General features: G+C 37.2%; 2 protein-coding genes and 1 long non-coding RNA gene across 5 annotated transcripts in view; 2 read left to right on the forward strand and 1 right to left on the reverse strand.

Moving 5' to 3' along the window:
- Positions 1-1437: 1437 nt before the first annotated feature.
- Positions 1438-18563, reverse strand: zap70 (zeta chain of T cell receptor associated protein kinase 70). Of its 3 annotated transcripts, XM_008415142.2 has the most exons (15): positions 18532-18563; positions 18205-18279; positions 12310-12403; positions 10867-11338; positions 9174-9334; positions 8936-9074; positions 8763-8844; positions 7356-7378; positions 7237-7276; positions 5988-6186; positions 5690-5896; positions 3596-3788; positions 3322-3462; positions 3106-3218; positions 1835-1952 (listed from the first exon to the last, which is right to left on the reverse strand). In XM_008415142.2, exons 4-15 carry the CDS (start codon positions 11269-11271, stop codon positions 1835-1837), a joined length of 1821 nt encoding a protein of 606 aa, XP_008413364.1. In that variant the 5' UTR covers positions 11272-11338; positions 12310-12403; positions 18205-18279; positions 18532-18563. The 3 variants fall into 3 exon arrangements, with proteins under 3 accessions (XP_017161886.1, XP_008413364.1, XP_017161885.1); XM_017306396.1 differs by lacking the exons at positions 18205-18279; positions 18532-18563 and having other exon boundaries at positions 12310-14058; XM_017306397.1 differs by lacking the exons at positions 12310-12403; positions 18205-18279; positions 18532-18563 and having other exon boundaries at positions 1438-1952; positions 10867-11271.
- Positions 7385-10952, forward strand: LOC103468232 (uncharacterized). Its single transcript, XR_534187.2, has 3 exons — positions 7385-8130; positions 8772-8861; positions 10873-10952. It is a non-coding gene; the product is annotated as an uncharacterized LOC103468232 (long non-coding RNA).
- adamts10 (ADAM metallopeptidase with thrombospondin type 1 motif, 10) overlaps positions 10982-19473 on the forward strand; it is a 72069-nt gene continuing 63577 nt past the window's right edge. Inside the window, exon 1 of the mRNA XM_017306395.1 lies at positions 10982-11061. The gene's annotated coding sequence lies outside the window, so the exon portion shown is untranslated. The remainder of the gene's footprint in view (positions 11062-19473) is intronic.

Raw genomic sequence — 19473 nt, forward strand, 5'->3', positions numbered from 1 at the left:
CGATAGTTGGGATCAACAAAGCCCGCAACAAAACACTTGTAGTTCCCAGGAGCTCCTGTACAGCGCACACAACGGTGAACCCAGCGGACCAAAAGGACTGGAGCTCCACTTGCGTTGCTAGGTGATGGGCTGGACTTTCTTGGGTTGCTAGGTAACGGAGCTGTACCCTTCCACTGAAACTCAACATTGAAATATTGGCTTGTTTTCCAGAGATCAAAAAACGTTAGGATCTTGGGTTGTCTTGGTCATTTAATCCTAGCTCCGTTATTACTGTGTTTTCCTCATTTTCTTGTTTTAATTACGCCAGCCTTGTTTAGTTCAGTCTTTTCTCAGTGATTCTAGTTTGTTAATCTATTCCTTGTGTTTTGTCAAAGGTTACTTTAAGCTACACACAGCCCTTAATGCTAAATTCCGATTTTTCTTGTGAAATCTTATTTATTTATATTTTTTTTGCGTGGACCTTCACAATTCCAAATATATGCGACTTGTATGTAATCTCATGTGTGAACTGCAAACGACCTAAAAATGTCCCGCGTGCGCAGTAGGGGGAGCAATAACTTCACACTTGAACCATAAAAAAAGAAGTGCTCAGTGTTTGTGGGAGTAAATGTGGATAGTATTGAGAATAATTTACGATTTTAAAGTTGTTGTCCAACCGGAGCCAGTTCATTAAAAACTTAATCCTCTTTATCGTCCGCAATGGCTGTTGTTTTTCTTCCCGGTTACGCATAACAGGACGCAGAACAGTGACGTTTGTCGAGTATCAGTGACGTTTAGGTCGGATGAATCATAGACATAATATAAGATATATATTAAGATATATATTATGTCTATGGGATGAATGAATGCGATTTGGCCGTACAGATTCAGGTCACATTTGAAAAGATCAGCAACATATCGGATTTAGGACCACATATCTAAGTGGCCTGGGTCACTTTAAAAGAAATCCGATCTGTAATTTTCAGATTGTTTTGAAGAGATCCGATACAGGTGGCATTAAGGCAAAAAGGTTGGGGGAGGAAATTTGACTTAGGTCTCTTCAGGCTGCAACCCCTCACACCTGCAATCCGTTAGCTAATCGTCCCAGGTCTTTTCTTCCAACATTCACCCTCACAGTATTAAAAACCCTTTTCTATTGGTTGAAGGATAAAGACAATGATTGATGCTGAGTAAATCTTAGCCCTAAGAAATAAACAGATGTCTCTTTGTTTCTTTAAGTTTGTAATAGGATGACAAAGTTGTTGTTTAAAAAAAAAACGTAAATATATTGCACATTCATTCCACACAGCCAAGATGGCTTTAGAATAAAATATGGATGACAAAAATTGTTACACACATTTAAATTTCCATAAACTCTACAAACATATTTTTGTATTTTATATGGTGCCCATTCCAAATATATGAATCACTTAACATAAAATTCTCACTCAAATTATCTATTTTTTGTTCGTTTTACTTTATTGGTCATAAAAACAGACAAACTGCTTTAAGGTGGAAGTACAGAAAAAACAATTCTTTATGTGCCATAGAGTCCCATTACAGTCTAGAAATACCAGAATACAGAATTAGTTCTGTCATCAATGCAAAGACACTTAACATTCAGACCATGAGAGACACACAAACCTACAGCAACCCTCCTTACACAGCTGAAACACCCAGGAACAATTTACAAATGCACATTTATTGTCAATGAGGCCCGTTTAGCTGTATCTGCTCGGCATTCAAAGCTCATCATTATGCGCCGCTCATGAAATGCCCTTTGTTTTGGTAGTTTAACGCTTGGTTGAAAGGACGCTTTGTGCAGCAGTGGGACAGAATGCGCCTGTCTTCCTGTCTACTTGCTAGGCATGGCAGCAGCTTCGGCTCCCTCAGTCTTGGCCTTGCTGGAAATGGAGTAATGATAAGTCCTCATGGACTCCTCGACCTTCTTGAAGTCGGGGCGATCCTCGTGGCTGGAAAGAGAGAGGGGAGAATGTGAGAGATCTTGGTTTAGCATGCTGAAAGTGATCAATAAAACCTTAATTATTATCAATCTGATAATACAAGGCTCAAACAGCAGCATTTATGTCAACTCAGACTATGACTTGGTGCATGTTTGAAAACAAACCTGACTCGATCTTTGGAACTTTGCAGCAATCAAATAAAAATTTCTCTCAGTCTCAAATCTTCTCTAGGCTGAAACAAGTTTTCTAGGATGTATTTATCTCCTTCTACCTTCCCATCAACTCTAACCTGAGGGCGCTCCAGTTGAATTTTTTTCAACTGGAAAGTCGTAATTTCCTAGTTCCGAGTACAACTGGAATGCAGCATGAATTACTGAGGTAATTGGTTGCACTGGGTTTAGTTTATGCCAAAATGAAATGGACTGAAAATTAATCCACTCCATATGATTCAGATTTTATTTGTAGAAATCCGTTAAATTATTTCCCCTCTTTTTCACAACTTTTGGTCTGTCTCATAAAATTCAGATAAAATACACTAAACCAGGGATCCCCAAACTTTTTGGCATGGAGGGAAAAAATGTCAAGTTGCAACTATTTTTAGTGCTTTAATTATAATTGCAAAAACTTTTATATTTTTATTGTTACATGATCAATAAACTAAATACACAACATTTTAATGAAATAAGCAATCAGTTCTTTGTAAATTTAAAATAAAAAAAGGGTCTTGCAGGTTTGCCAGATTAAGACAAAAATAACAGCAAATCATATCCTAAACTTTTTATGTTTTTCTGGATTTTTTTTGTCTCTTTTTAACAACAAGAAAAGTTTATGGCTCACTCTTTTTTCCCAAGTTTATTAAATGGGTGTTCCCAAGTCTGCCTTTTATTAAAAACCACTGGATGTTTTTGATCAATATTACTAATAAATTAAATAAAAAGCAAAACCCTGGATGAATACTTTACGTTACACATTACATTTTCCATTTGAAGATTTTAAAATGTAGATTTGCATCAACTGGCTGAAGCAGCAAACCAATTTTAGGATATTCTTGAAATGTGATCACAGGCTCTTTGGACACCCCTGCATTAAATTTCTAATGGGTGTAAATACATTGCGAGGCTCTGTATGTCAGCTGTGAGGTGAATGAGATTTGGTTTCTTACGACTGTGTCCAGCACTCTCTCATCAGTGTGTACATCCTCTCTGGACACACTGGCGGACGCTCCATACGGCCCCCATTGTTAATGAAGGCCGTGACCTCCTGACCTTTCATTTTCTGGAGAAAAACCAGAGAGGCAGGAGTTGTAGCATGACGCTTAAGAGTTCTTCAAATCCTGGTGAGAATCTTTCACAAATTCACTCTCGCAGATTGCTGTTACCTTGTAGGGTTTTCCTCCGTAGGAGAAGGCCTCCCACATGGTGACGCCAAAGCTCCACACGTCACTTTTACTGGAGAATTTGTGGAAGTTTATACATTCTGGAGCGTACCACTTCAGTGGCCATTTACCTGCTGTACGAGCCTGGAAACATCATTAATTGACGGTAAGCAAACACAACCAACAATTTTACTTTTAAAGACTTCTTATTCCATTTAGTAATGAATAGTAGGTCGTGATTATTGTCTATCATCCTTAAAGAAATGTGGCTGCGTACTTTGTAGTAGTTGTCATCTGCTCCCAGCGCCTTGGAAAGCCCAAAGTCACTAATTTTGGCAAATTGCTGGTTAACCAGCAGGACGTTGCGAGCTGCCAGATCTCTGTGCACAAAGTTCTTCTCCTCCAAATACTTCATCCCCATCGATACCTGGTGCATCAGGTTGACGATGTCCTCCACAGACACAGTTTCCCTGAGACATATACAAACAAGGTGAGTCTGAGCAATAATGATGGTCTGTCTTGAATGGAGGATTTATGATTTGATACTTTTATTTTCTGTTTATCTTGGTTTGTTTTTGTTATATTGAAGTATTTCTTTTAATATTGCTCAATTTGATGGCTTGGACTTGTTATTCCTGCTGTCGCCACTAGATGTCCTCAGGTTCCTTCATGTGTTCCAGCAATTTGTTCATCTTTTGTTTCATATTTCTAATCCACTAACTTCTGCTGATCTTTTCAGTATATTTGCTCATTGTCCAGTATTTTTACTTCTCAGATCCTCTGCTTACTTAATGTGTTAATTGTTTTTTACTTAATCTTTGGTTAAGTAAAAGATTTACCAAAGATTAGTCTTTGGTTAATCTTTGGTTAATTTGTATCTGAAATTTGCCTCATACAAATGCTCATTTGAGTACTTCCCCTGACATAAGACAAGTTTATTTGTATAGTACATTTAAAAAACAAGTGTTCAAGTGTTTTAMATCATAAAAACATTACAGTCACCAATTATGAAACAAACAATAAACAGTACATTTTGTTAAATCCCATCATCAAGCAAGTACGCATCAAATATAATGATCGATGTTTCAGTTATAACTAAAGGAAAGAAATTCTAAACAGGTGGGTTTTAAGTCTGGATTTAAAGGAAGTTAGTGTTTCAGCTGTTTTGCAGTTTTCTGGAGTTTATCCCAGATTTGTGGTTCATAGAAGCTGAATACTGCTTCTTCTAGTTTGGTTCTGGTTCTGGTGATGCAGAATAGAACCAGAACCAGAAGATCTGAGAGGTTCTGGACGGTTGATACAACAGCAGCAGATCTTTAATGTATTGTGGTGCTAAGCTGTTCAGTGACTCATAAACTAACAGTAAAGTCTACTGTCTGAGCTACAGGGAGCCAGTGGTAGGACTTTAAAACTGGTGTTATGTGCTCTATCTTCCTGGTTTTAGTCAGAACGCGAGCAGCAGCGTTCTGGATCAGATTGATTTTTTTAAGCAGACCTGTGTGCAGTAATCAATGCGAATAAAGATAAACGCAAGGATGAGTTTCTCTAGATCTCGCTGAGACATAAGTTCTCTAATCCTGGAGATGTTCCTCAGGTAGTAGAAGGCTGATTTTGTGACTGTCTTTATGTGGCTCTGAAGGTTCAGGTCAGAGTCCATCACTACTCCCAGGTTTCGGGGCTGATTGCCAGGTTTTAGTTCTAATAACTGAAACTGTGCATTGACTCTAGATCGCTCCTCTTTAGGTCCAAAGATAATAACTTCAGTTTTGTTTCTGTTCAGCTGGAGAAAGTTTTGGCCCATCCACACATTGATCTGTTCTAAGCATCTGTTCAGTGATTGGATGGGTTCTGAGTCACCTGGTGACATCGTGATGTAGAGCTGTGTATCATCTACACAGTTAATTTTATTTGTTGTTATAACCTGAGAGAGAATGTAGATATCAAATGGTACGGATCCCAGGATTGAACCTAGTGGTACCCCACATGTGACTTCTGTTAGTATTGGTGTACAAATATATATTTTTAATTGACTGGTCACCAACTGCAGTCCTCGAGATTTTACTGTCCTGCAGATTTTAGATGCCTCTCTGCTCCCACCCAACTCAATCAGATCATTAATTTACCTCTTCAGCATGCCATTAATTTTATTAAAAGGTATGAGTTATTCATATGATTCACATGTTGGAGCAGTAATGCATCTAAAATCAATTTTAATTTCACACAAAGGAACACAGAAGTCACATTTAAATTAATGTGTGCAGTTCTTTCCCCATTGTGTTTTATAAACACTGCAGGAAGTTAATGTATTGATTCGTTTCCATTCAAATAGTTCTAAAAACATTTATTTATTTTCTCCCCTCTGCATACTCACTTTTTGGTGGAGAGGAACTTGTTGAGCGGACCGGATGCCGCCATCTCCATGACGAGCATCAGGTGCTCGGCGTTGCACAGGCCCAGCATGCGGACGATGAACGGGTTGTCCAACTGGTGCATGATCTCTGCCTCCCTCATCATCTCGTCCTTCACCAGCTTTTCATTTTCACTCTTCAGCACCTTGATGGCCACGTCTACCTGTCCTCTGAGGTTACAGATTTAAATATTTTTGTTAAGCAGTCATGAATTGTGTGGAATATTGTTGCTGGTTTTGTAAAAAATAGTGTTAATCTCACGATTCTTTCCTGAGGACTCCCTTCTTTACGCAGCCAAAGTTTCCAGAGCCGAGCTCCACCTCGTCAATCATCAGCTGGTCCCGCTGGATGTTGAATTTCTTGATCTCATTCGGGTTGTGATAGGGGTTAAATCCATCACAATCCATGGGCAGAAGGTCGCGCTCAGAAGGGGTAACTTTCTTTGAGGCCAGCGCAGCAGCTGATAGAGGCATGAGAGTGTTCAGTGTGTTTATAAAAATAAGCTCCAAGTCCTAATACTAGTTTTATTTTCATGTATAAAAATATACTGGGAACAGAGTATGTTCTATTTAAGCAAAATAAATAAATAATAAATAAAAGAAAACTGTATTAAAGGGTCAGTATTATGTGTTTTCTGGGCGTATATTGCCACTTTATAGCTGTTACAGCCCCTGACATCTAGAGGCTGTACAGTCTATTTGTTTTGCTGTATGCAATTCTGCTGATTGGCTGCAGAAGAGCAGCAACACCATTCGACCAACAGATGATGACCCAGCCAATCAGACGCTGATGAGACCCACCTGCACCCTATAAACTGGAAGAGTTTTGTTCAGGTGTCTCCCAACTTTGTTGTTTGTGGCTCATAACTGTTTTGGGCAGCTTTGAAGTACTTTGTTCTGCTGACCCATTTTTGCTCTGCTTAGCAGTTTTAACTCTGATCTTGATTGACTTTATAGCAATCTAGAAACTTGCTTTCTAGATTGCTAGCACCAAGAAGTTTGGTGCTTCTTTAGTATTCCTTTAGTGTTTTTCTTTTGGGCTGTTTTATATTTAGTTTAGGCTAACTTGTTTGGTTATTTTTGTTTAATTGCTGGAGATTCACTTAACCCTCTTTAGTTTGTTAGTCTTCTTTTGAGTGTTAATTGAGTTATGTTGTATTGTGTTTTGTTTGTGAAACTACCTTTTTTGTAATAAATCATTTAAAATTTCACTTCTTTCTCTAAACCCCTAGACATTAGGGTTTTAACAATAACACAATCAAGTAACTGTTACCTTCAGTTGTTACAAAATTATATATAAAATGTGACGTGCAGAAAGATTAAATAAATATTGAATTAAACAAATGAAAATATGATTGACAATAGCAATATTTTTGTTATTTCATGGGAATATTTATGAATAATTTATTTTGTTCATAAAATTATTGAGCAGATTCATTCAATTTTGATGAAACTGCTCTCCATAGTTTGGTAATAAAAGCGCTGCGTTACAATGTAAATAAATAACTGACCTCCTGGTGGTGGTGTGTATGCATTTTTTCGAGGTCGCCTCTGCAAGGAAAACATTAAAATAAATCTCATGGATTGAAAAAAGTCTTGAATTTTAACAAAGACGGATGTGAATACTTACTTCTGAAGGAACACTGGGTTTCTCTGAAACATTGAAAGAGAGACAAATGAAAAAGTATCCATGCCTTTTGAACTTTTTCACATTTTGTCACACTACAACCACAAACACTAGTGTATCTTATTGAAATTTTATGGGGTAATCTGGCACAAAAACATGGCATAAATGAATTAAAAGGAAAATTATGCATAGTTTTCAAACTTTTTTATAACTGAAAAGTGTGGTGCAAGTTTGAATTATAAACTTAAACCACTGAAGAGGAAAGCTATTGTTAAAAGAACAACACAAGCCATGCAGGAGACAAACAAACAAAAAAACGCTGTGGTCAAAGGAGCCTAACCCTAAAAATTATGCCTTTATTTAAAATTCTATCTATGTGTGATGGAAATATAATTCTCCATTTCACTCTAAACATCCCTGGTAGATATTGACCCTTTGCACGTGACGTCACGATCTCCCGAACTCCGCCCACTCCGCCATGACGGACGTTAAAACAACATACGCTCCTTTAGGGTAGTCTAAAAACAGACATCTGACAAATGTCTCTTCTATTTAGTTGGTTTCTCTTTAAAAACTGTCATAGGGTTCTGCGCGGTCGGCTGCTCAAACATACAAGTGTGGAAAATCAAACTTGTCATTTTATTGTACAACTTTTAATGAGGAAAGATAAAATGGCTATGGATAGCAGCCGTTTAGTAATAATGACCGTCAGCCGTCAATCATAACGACTGGCAGCCCTCGGTGTAATCACGGATTTACGGCGAACACTTTTTACAAGGTAGAACATCAACGTTCACTTATTACTTAGAAAGTTATCAAATATGGCGTTATGGAGAAGGTACGTCTCTAACGGTAACCATGGAGACAATGCCGCACAGTCATGTAGCCTAGCATGTATGAAAAAAACTTGTTAGTATCTCGTCTTCAGGCAAAGTCGGTAATTAGATCCACACGTCAGGAGGGAGGAGGTACGGGTCGGTTTCTTAGCTAGCTGTTTCCAACTTTTGTAAATACAGCCGTCTATGAGCCCCAACCAGGTGTGTTACGTTCACAGAAAAATTAGCTTGACTGGAGCAAGTGAAAGCCACGAATAAACAGGAAAAAACAACTTTGGAAAACAATTTCAGTTGCTCTGTTCAAGACTCCTATCCCTCACTTCCGACACCTCGAATGATTAAGTGACGTAGTTGCAAAAGGGTCAATACCCTAAAAACTTCCAGATGTATTTCTAGTTAAAGTGTTGAAAACAGACGCATTTATTCTAAAACACAGATCCTCTTTTTGTCTCAGTTAAAATCCTAATAAAATAAATTTAAGTTGGAGGTTGCACTATGACAAAATGTGGAAAAATCTAAAGGATATGAATACTTTTGCTATTTATAACTGAACAAGTACAACATGTTTTATTACGTTCTACAGTTCTGCCGTTGACGCAGGCCTCCCCGAGGACAGTTACCAGACCATCAGGCTTCATCTTCAGATACTCGACCAGCTGAACAGGCAGAGGAAGTTAGTCATTTAAAGGTCTTGAGCTGCTGCAGAAATAAAGGTTAAAAAAAAAAGAAAGAAAACGAAGTCTCTACCTGCCACAATGTGTCAAACTTTGTTCCCTCCGGCATAGCCAGCTTCCCTGATTTGTCCTGCTGGATCTGATAATGGTAAGCCATTTTCCCGTACATCACAGAGAGCGCAAACGAATTAGCCTCGTCTCTGTCTCTGACACTAACATACACAAAAATAATAAAATTGCATAAAGATCTCAAATTTTGATAGCTCAAAACATCAAGTGGCAACAAAGAGAGGCAGAGCTGTGAGGCTTACAGAAACTTGCCGTCTGGCTGTGCTCCAGAGTAAAGCCTCCTCTCCCCTTCGAGTCGAGCTATTTTTCCGTGATACCAGGGCATCTGTTCATGGGCGGTGGTGGCGATCAGCTTCTCAAGCTGAGGAGCCTGACTGATGACTGCCTGCTCCATGGCTTCTCCCTGAACAAACGCAGCAGAAATGTTAAAAGTGGCCTTTAACGTTTACACCTGCATGTGAAAATGGCTGCAAACAGATGCGCAATTGTAAAACTACATCTTTGAAAAGTAGAAGTGGAGCTTCCTGCACAATCAGCAAGAATGCAGCAAGTGGTTTCTGAACGATAAAACACCAGTCTTTTCCAGCAGCCATTGTACAGCCAGGTGACCAAAACATGCTGGAGTTTGGATTTTGGGTTGATAGGTGACAGGCAGAACTTCATTTGGGTTGCTAGATAACGTAGGATGTCATTATGTACAAAAATGTGAAAAATTTGGATTTTGCATAATAGGTTGCCTTTAAGTACTCATGTACGGATAATCGTTGATTATTATATTTTTATTTTATTTATATTATTGAAGCAACTGGAAAGCTTGGTAGGACTGTCTTGTCCAGAACTTAACTGGTTTGAATCTTGCGTAAAAAACAAGGACTTCTTTAGGTTAGTAGGTAATTTCTTATCAGAACGGACAGAAGTCACACGTGGGGTACCACAAGGTTCAACCCTGGGACACCTCCAGTTTAATATCTACATGCTCCCATTAGCTCAATTTATAACAACAAATAAGATTAGCTACGATAACTCTTCAAATAGTTATTATTCCGAGTCACTTACCAGAAACTAAACTGAAGTTATTATCTTTGGACATAAAGAGGAACGATCTAGAGACGACGTACAGATTCAGTTATTTCAGCTAGAAACCAGTGATCAGACCTGAAGTGATGAACTTTGACCTGAACCTTCAGAATCGCATAAACACAGTTAAAGTTTTCAAAGTCGGCCTTCTACCACTCGAACATTTCTAGGAATAGGAATATTTTTGCTAACCCCATTTGATCTAAAATAGTGAATTTGATTTATTATCCGACAGTGAGAAAAAATGATTGTCTTTTTGGTGTATGTGAACATCCAGTTTTAGCAGTACGCGTACAAACAATGTGAGAAGGAGTGACTCAAATCCCTGATGTGCAACGTTTTGGTGCAATAATATTTAAGTGAAATTGTCATTAACATTGTGATTTTTCTCAACCCGATGAAGGGTAACACTTGTGGAAAGTGTTTGTCTTGGAGATATGACTTGCTTGATCGGCCAGTGTTTTTCCCACACTAAAAAACACGATGTCTTCAAAATCAGTTTCTTTCAATAAAAAAACTTATGAAACAACACCTGCAGGTGTGTGTCTGGATTTTTTGTGAAAACGTTTTTGTTTTTCATTCAGTGGGTAGAAAATCCATGAATTTCAGTCAAGTAAGAGTAGAAATACTTCATAGTAAAATTACTCAAGTAGAAGTACAAACTACAGGGTAGTAAAAATACTCCTAAAAGTAATTTTTTTTTCAAAAAGTTTGTCAAGTGAAAGTAATTGAGTAAATGTAACTAGTTAGTACCCAAACTTAAACTCGGTACCAAGAACTCCAGTGTAGTAACATTAAAACCCCTTAAAAACAAGGAATTTGCACGTCTTAAGAGAATGAATGAATTTTGTGCCTCACCTCCAGGTTCCAGGTCTGCTTGACGTACTCCCTCAGCATGTTCTCCCTCATTTTGTCGAAAACGCCGACCTTTACGGGCATCTCCGGAGGACGCAGACATGGCTTCTTCAGGAGACACACCAGCCCGTCGGGGTCCTTGCTGTAAAACTCGCAGAGCTCCCCGGGGCCGCAGTGAGACTTCCCTCCGGAGATACAGTAAGTCCCGTTCAATTGTTTCTCTATGGTGTAGTGGTGAAACTCCAGGTTCCAGACCACAGACAGGACGTAGCCTCCGAGGCTGCGGAGGCACTGTCTCAGCAGGAAGAGGCCGTCCGACATGCCGGCCAGCTTCAGGTGCTGCTCGGCGTCCGAGCGACTGATGCTGCCGTAGAAGAAGGGCAGCTCAACCGCGGGGTCGACCGACATGTTGAGGCCTGGGAGGAGTCAATCTGTACCTGCTCTTGAAGTTCTGGAGGAATATTGATGAAGAAAACTGGATAGAAAGAAAAAGAGAAAATGTAATTTTGGAATTTAAATCCACTTTGTGTCACTTCTCATCTTCCTCTATCAGTCCTACTCTTTCGTCTAAGTTCATTTACAAAACAAAAAAAAGAACCAGACATGGACAGAATCCCCAAAAGTTGTACTCAAGTAAGAGTAGCACTACTTCAACATAATTTTACCAAGTAATTTTGGTCTAGTTTATAGTGCATATATCTCAGTTCACTTGAAATAAGACAAAACTAACTTACAAGTGACTTTTCAGCAAGAAATAGCAGCTTGTTTTAAGCGAATAATTCCTTAACATTGATGAAAAAGTGCAAGTTCCATTGTTAGATTATTTCGCTTATATTTTCCCCATGAAATAATCTGCCAATGGAACAAGTATTTTTTTCGTCAATATTAATGATCTAATGCCTTAAAAGAAGCTGCTATTTCTTATTCACAAAAATACTTAAGATTTTGTGTTCTTGCAGAGTAAAGTGAAAGTAAAAAGTAGCCGTCCAAGAAATTATTCAAGGAAGCGTAAAAAAGTACTTGGTCAAAGCCTACTCAACTACTTAGTAACTGCTCAAGTCATCAATTGTTTAATATTTAAAAATTGCATCATCAGATGGACCAAACTATAAAGAGAAGTGGAAATTTTGGTTTTCTAAATAACAATAATTCATGTAAGTAGCAAAAATAACAAAATCAGGCAAAAGAAAATTTTTCCAAGTCAGTTTCTTTCAATAAAAAAACTTAAACTTTTAACAAAACCAGCAGGTGTGTGTCTGTATCTGGTGGATTTTTGGTTAAAACATGTTTGCTCTTCATTCAGGAGAAAATCCAGAAATTTTACTCAAGTAAGAGTAGAGATACTTCATAGTAAAATTACTCAAGTAAAATTAGAAACCACAAAGTAATTTCTTTTTTTTCCAAAAAGTTACTCAAGTAAATGTAAATCTAAAACGACATTCTCACCTCTTTTTATTCCGGCTCGTTGTTGGGCTCCAGGTCAGACGGCGGCTCTAAGTCGAATCGCGTATTTCAGGAGTTTCAGCTTAGCGGCGAGGAGCTGGGAGGGGAATTATACGTCTGGATGAGACATTCAGCTTTAAACACCCACACTTTAAGATTGCATGTAGTTTGCAGATTAACAAACTGGTGACAAAGCCACAACAGGAAACTGCAGTCCGCCCTCACAGCCTCATTTCTCCAGCATGTCGCTCTTCCGTTGAACAGGTGCTCTTTGGTTCTAGATGATTCCCTCTACTTCAGAGGGTTCAATGTTTATAAAAAAAATAAATCCCCTTCAGTAGACAGTAATTCACTGTCTGGGGATAAATTAAACCTAAATACTTCTAAACCGTATTTGTGTGTGTTGACTTGGGAATTGGAGGTAAACTTGGTGCCGTCTAACATGACGACACAGAAAAGATTAAAATCATGCAGTCTGGAAAATTTCCGTGATAGAAGAACAAACCTGCAGGTTTCAGCCAGAAACGATCACAATGCAGCAGCTTAAGCGCACACAGAGGAAGTCTCGAGAAAGGCAAATGAAGATAAAAATCGAAATTGAGATTTATTGTTAATCGACTCAAACCATTAAACCCAAACAGAACCAAAGAGCTCTTTGTTTGAGGTTTTGTATCTTTAAAAGCATCGAAACCAGTTGGGCTTTTTTTTTTTTTTTGTTCTTTTTAAAGTTTTGTTTTGGAAAGTTTTGCTCACTCATATCTTTGCCTCAATGCCATCCACATCACCATTTTCCATTTTCAGTTTAAAAGGAAACGCTTTCAGCACTCGAACAAGGAAGCTGCCTTGTTTTCACATGCAGATAAAATTTTTAAAAGATAAGAAAATGCTAAAAAAAAAAACAAGGTGTTTGACCACAGTTTCCTAGCTTTACATCTGAGTTGGTACCCGCATCCACAGTGGACAACCAAACCTAACGGCACAGCTGCCACATGAAGAGAGACTCCACTGTGGCTTGACCTCCCAACTCGCCACAACAAAGACAGCCAGATGCTGCAGCGCGGACACAAACGCCGAGTGTTGATGGATGCTGCACCAGAAAAAACCCCAAAGAAAAAAAATACACAAATCAGCTGCTTCTTTCAGAGCTTTGGGGGTTTGAAAAGGATTAAACTTGGCCAAGCTACCACATGTGACAGTAACTACATGTGACAGTAACCTTCACCTAAACCCTGACAGAGCAAATGCTGTAAGCCTCCAATGGTTTGTATTTGATATCAAATTTGTGTGTAAGTAACTCTTAAGCTTCACTTGTTAGTTTTTTTTTTCTTCACTCTGAACAACATTCAGTTAAAACTAAGAATAAGAAAAGTAATTTTAGATTAAAAGTGGTGCAGGACCAGTTTATGCTGTAAGTGCAGCATAAACTGGTCCTGAGTTCAGTGCTTTAATCCAAAATTGCTTTTTTAAGAATCATAATTTGTAATAGCACATAGGCAATCCATTTATATAAATGTAAATAATCAATGGATGAACATACAGCTCTGGAAAAAATTAAGAGCCACCGCACTGAACCCCATTAAAAACTTCCTGGTTATTCTACCTAATGTTGTTTCCTGAACTCTTCCTGAGTTAAAACATTAGTATTGTTGTTTCTAAATGAATATAAACTTGTTTCCTTTGCATTATTTGAGCTCTCATAGCACTGCGAACGTCTGTTTTGTTATTTTGACTATTTCTCATTTTCTGCTAATAAATAAAAAATTTTAGCTTGGAATATCAGAGACATGTTGTCAGTAGTTCATAGAATAAAAGAGCAATGTTCATTTTATTCATACATGTACCTGTAAAAAGTAAAATCAGAGAAATTGGTCATTTTAGGTGGTCTCTTAATTTTTTCCAGAGCTGTATGTGTGTTTATATACGAGTATATATGTTTGCTACATTGAGCGAACATCAATATAAACATTTTCTCAGGCTTCACTTAAGTGTACAAGGTTTTGTTGCCTTTTGCAGCAAGTTGGTGCCATTTTGTCCAGGTGTGGGCATCTTCACCTCCGCATTTCTTTTCTTTTCTCCTCATCATCAACCTCATGTCATTCTTGAGTGGCGATGTTATAGTATAAAATCTGTTTCACTGCCATTTATATTCTTAATTAGTCCATTAGTTTTGATGTATATTTCAGTATTCCAACCTCTTTGTTATCGTTCTGTAGTTTCTTGATTATTTATTGCAACAGATCGATAGCATAGCTGGTTGTTCTGGGATGGGAGTTATTGACTATTTTGACTGTAATCTATTTTTATTAATAAACCATCATACTTTGGAGAAACGTTTTGTGCTTATTCTGGTATGTCTGCAATGTTCACTGTCCAGTAGAGTTGAATTAATTCCAGACTTTGTTTTTTTAACTAAAAGAAAAAAGAATCATAATTATTAATAGAATAGATACATAGGCCAGACAGTGATTCTGTCCGTTTTGCACCGCAGTGTGCATGCAAAATGCTTTGTGGAGATGAAAACCAACGTTGCACTGAACCCTGAACCAGAAATGGTGACTTCAGACTTGAGTTGCACTTCAGTCACAAAAATAAGATTTCAAACTCAAATGAGATTTTCTCCTTAACGACTTTAGTCTTGACTTGAACCTCACCGCCCTTAAAGTCATGTAGTTCCAGCAAAACAACGACTAAAATGACAAACAGTGCTACAATAAAAACGAAACCGTTTAGAATGAAGGATATTCAAGTGTTAAAATGAACCACAGATATTCACAGATTCTCTCCAGTGAATCTGAAATTGGGTGAATGTTCTACGGATGTGCAAAGTTAATAGAGACATATTTAAAAAGACTCCAAAGCTGCAAAGTTTTGATTTGGGGGTTTTCACCTCACATTAATGCTTTATTGTGTTTGTTACATAAAGTTCTAATAAGATGGAAAAAGTTAATGCAAACCTCTGTGACATCAACACGGCCAATCGAAAAAGAAAGCAAACTTAACCAACATTCTCAACCAGCGTTTTGAATGTTGCCGCCGTATTTTCATAATTACTCTATGCGTTTGTAAAGTGGTGCACGATAAACCAACACGAACAATAAAAGCAGCAGCTAAGTGTCAGCTCTGAAATCATTTTTAAAAGCTGGAGACTGCACCATAAACCACAAGAACAACAAGTGAAGCAAGCGAGGCGACACATGACACAGTTCCTGTGACAGCTTTGAACCCCAAAACTTGCGTGGTATCTGCCACCATGTCTGGAGGGAAAAGACGTTTTAAGGTGGAAAATGTTTGCACGTCCCTCTAATATGTATCAGATATTTTCACAAAGGAGGTGTTGGAAAGTAAACTGATTGTGACTAAGTGAACGGTGGAAGGAGTACACTAAATAAGTCTTGAAAAAGCAGAGGAGTATGCAAATAGAGAAGAAAAGCACCAGATCTGCTTGTTTTTGAAATATTAGAGCAAGCCTCCTTAAATGGGGCAAAGACCGTCAGCAAAAGATGATTATTTTACCATAAATGAACATTTCAGGGTAACAACTCTAATCTCAGCTTGGACAGGTTTTTATAAAACTCTAAAGGCAATGATCTGGAAGGGGTAAATGTTTTATTTAATCCCTCCCAACGTGAAATTCAAGAGAGATGAAAAGATAAACTAAGATTGGCTTTAGAGATGATAAAAAATGTTGCTAGAAATAATAAGAAGGAACAAACAAACAACAAAAAACCACATGTGAAAATAGGAAAAGAGCAATTCTACACAACTGCAAACAAATATAGATTTTGAAAATTATAAACAATACATTAATGCTTTGAGCTTAATGCAAACGCAGATATTTGACATCATAAATGTTCTGTAGGTTAAGTGGATGATAGAAGTTGTGACGCTAATGTTGCTCAATTATATTTTGAGATCATTTTGCTGTTCAATATATACATAACTGGGTAACTCAAGAAAAAGCAGATTTTACACAATGCAAGCATTTTTTTACATGATATGAACATTAAGCGGAAGAAGATGGATGGATGAACATTATTGCTTTGAGATTGATGCTAACATAAATGCTTGCTGGCTTTAATATTCTGTAGGTTCAAATGTTTGGATTTTAGAAGTTGTGATGCTAAAGTTGCTAAATTATATTTTGAGAACATTTAGCCGTTTAAAATATACATTTAACTTTAGGAAAAAGGGAAATTGACACAATTACAATCAAATACAGATTTTTAAAGTTGTTAAACAGCATCTACATTATTGCATTGAGGTTGATGCCAACATAGATGTTTGCTAGCTTAAATGTGCTGTAGGTTCAAATGTTTGAATGATAGGAGTCGTGATGCTAACGTTGCTAAATTATATTTTGAGAACATAAAAAAGTTTTAATATATACACATAACTAGGAATATATACACATAACTAGGTAACTCTGGAAAGGAAAAAGATATTTTACAAAACAATAAGCAAATACAGATTTTGAAAATTATAAACAATACATTATTGCTTTGAGCTTGATGCTAACGTACAAATAGGATAAATGTTCTGTAGGTTTAAATGTTTGGATGGTAGAAGTTGTGATTCGAATGTTGCTAAATTATATTTTGAGAACACTTAACTGCTTTATATCCATAACTTTTATGACTTGTATTTATGAATCAATCACTGTAAATATGATGCGGTGGGAAACATGTTGATGTTAAGCAGATCCTGAGACATAAGTTATTTTTGTATTTCTGCTGGCTGGAGAGAAACAGATAATCACAATACAAGGAAACCGTAATAAGAAAACGGTTTTACTGCTTTATGTTTTCTCTTAAACTCACTCCTTTGATGAGAATACCATCAGAACGCAAACGTAGGATTTGTTTTTATTTAATTACATAACTGCGATGAAGACGAGGACACTGTCTTCAGTTTTTAAGGTCATGATTATTTGTGCTGCATTATCAGGAAGTCCGGTTGCTGTTATGTAACTCGAGCATTCTTTAAACTTATATCGGGTTTTGAATCTGCGAAGGCCTCCGACGACAAACAATCCCCACATTTGACTCTTTTTCTGGATTTTTTTTTCCTATTGTTTTAGTAAAGAGCGTTAAAGGTCTTGATGTGGGTGGTTTTGGATCAGAAGCCGATCTGCTTATCAGATCAGCGGCTGAAATGACCCAAGCTGAACCATAATATCCTAAATCAGGGGAAACAATTGCCATTCAAATAAACTGTTGACTCAGCTGAAACGTAAACACTTGAGATTGAAATCCACACAAAAGCAAGTTTTAAGGATTTTCTTTCCCTCAATAAATCCTGCTGACCACAAGCTGTTCAGTTATGTCGACTAAGATTTTATAATTTGGATGATTAATGAGTCAAATACCTTCATGACATGAAGTAGTGTTAAATAATCTTAATAATACAAACAACAAGATAAAAAAAATCAAGCTTCCGATCTAAAATACATCCAGTAAGTTTAGAAAAATGTTACAACCAATAAAAGACACACATGGGAATCTGGAATGTGTTTAAATTTACCAGCTTTTGGTTTTCCATTTTGAGGCACAATGAAAGCAGCTATTTATAATCTGTGCATGAAATTACAGCTTGTCTGAGCCAAAGCAACAATACTTTGGCAAAATTATGCGGTGAACACCTTTTTTTTTCTTTGCATACCTCACACATAATTGAGTTATTTCTCTCATTGCAGAATTAACAAAATAGCATAATATAGATGAAAACATGTAATTCAGATGGTAAGAAATTACATTTAATTTGTTTTTGACATTTTTAAGCACCACTTTGTGCATGCCTTAATAAAATAAGTTTCAAGTGTTTTGTTTTTGTTTGTGTGATACTATTTAATATAAAAAACACATTTCTTTTAAACAATCAGATCTAACAAAACCTACTTACATTTCACTGCTTCACAGCTGTGATGTTGTTGCTTCTGAGACAAAGATGCATCTGCTGATCTGAGAGAAGCGCATACTGTCGAGAAAAAGGGAGGTTAGAGAAACGACACACGCACGCACGCACACACAAACGCACACACACACACACACACACACACACACACACACACACACACACACACACACACACACACACACACANACACACACACACACACACACACACACACACACACACACACACACACAGAACCAAAGCAACCACCAGTCACACATGCACACAACGGCAAACTCATGCACAAAGATCAGCCATTAGATTGACTTCCACCTGTGACGCTCGATCTGAGCTGTGCAGCTCCCCACTTCTGCAGCTCACCAATAATCACTCGGTATTAGGGGAGATTGCTTTGTTTTTTTGTTTTTTTTGTGAATGCATTGCCCACCTCTGGGCGGGTTTGTATAGCAGGAGGAGTTCCGTTTTTGGTGGATTTACCCTTTATTTAGCTTTCATGCTGAAAATTAGAGAAGAAAAAGATTATTGCAGTGAAGAAAATACTGAAAATGAATGAACAACAACAACAAAACATCTCAACTTTGGTGCTTAAATGGAGTTGCTATAAAATGTTTGAGTGTGAATTTTCAAAATAGTTGGAAAAATTACCATTTTACCAATTTGACACTTGAACTGGCTGTATTTTTCACATCATAATGCAACTTTTGATTCTTTCTGCGTTTCTTTTCAAACAATGGATTTGGAATTAAACACTTATTAAAAAGGCAGAGCTGTAGTTAAAATGCTTTTCTTTTCTTTGATAGACTATAGCATGTGCTTGCCAGCACAACTGCTAGCATAAAAAAAAAATCACAGATTTTACTGATAATCACAGAAGAAGATTGCTGTCACGTCCTCTTTGTTTTTGGTTGTCAAACGTGACAATTTAAAAACAAATGGCATGGCAGTGACTCACCAGAGAATGGAAAACCACCTATTTATTCTCTATAGCTGAAAACAAAATATCAGCAGCTTAAAAAAAAACATATACGGACAGGCGATGAAGTCCAACAAGACATGTAGGTCCATGTAAAAAAATTTAAATTCAGAGACTAAAGTCATAAAATTACAAGAATAGTCATAATATTATGAGAAAAAAATTGTAATATATGAAGAAAATTATAATATTTAAAAAATAAAGTTGTAATATTAATTTTCTCTCATAGTATTATGACTTTATTCTTGTAATTTTATTACTTTATTCTTGTAATTGTATTA

The sequence above is a fragment of the Poecilia reticulata genome, linkage group LG8, assembly GCF_000633615.1.
Source record: "Poecilia reticulata strain Guanapo linkage group LG8, Guppy_female_1.0+MT, whole genome shotgun sequence".
NCBI lineage: Eukaryota > Metazoa > Chordata > Actinopteri > Cyprinodontiformes > Poeciliidae > Poecilia > Poecilia reticulata.

Excerpts from the sequence above, each read along its gene's own strand:
- zap70 (XM_017306397.1), bottom strand. The coding sequence starts at position 11,271 with ATGTCGGTCGACCCCGCGGTTGAGCTGCCCTTCTTCTACGGCAGCATC. Across the intron at positions 9,335-10,866 it reads AGCAGACCTGGAACCTGGAG|GGAGAAGCCATGGAGCAGGC; the intron begins GTGAGGCACAAA and ends GCGTTTGTTCAG. Across the intron at positions 3,463-3,595 it reads CAGATGACAACTACTACAAA|GCTCGTACAGCAGGTAAATG; the intron begins GTACGCAGCCAC and ends TGATGTTTCCAG.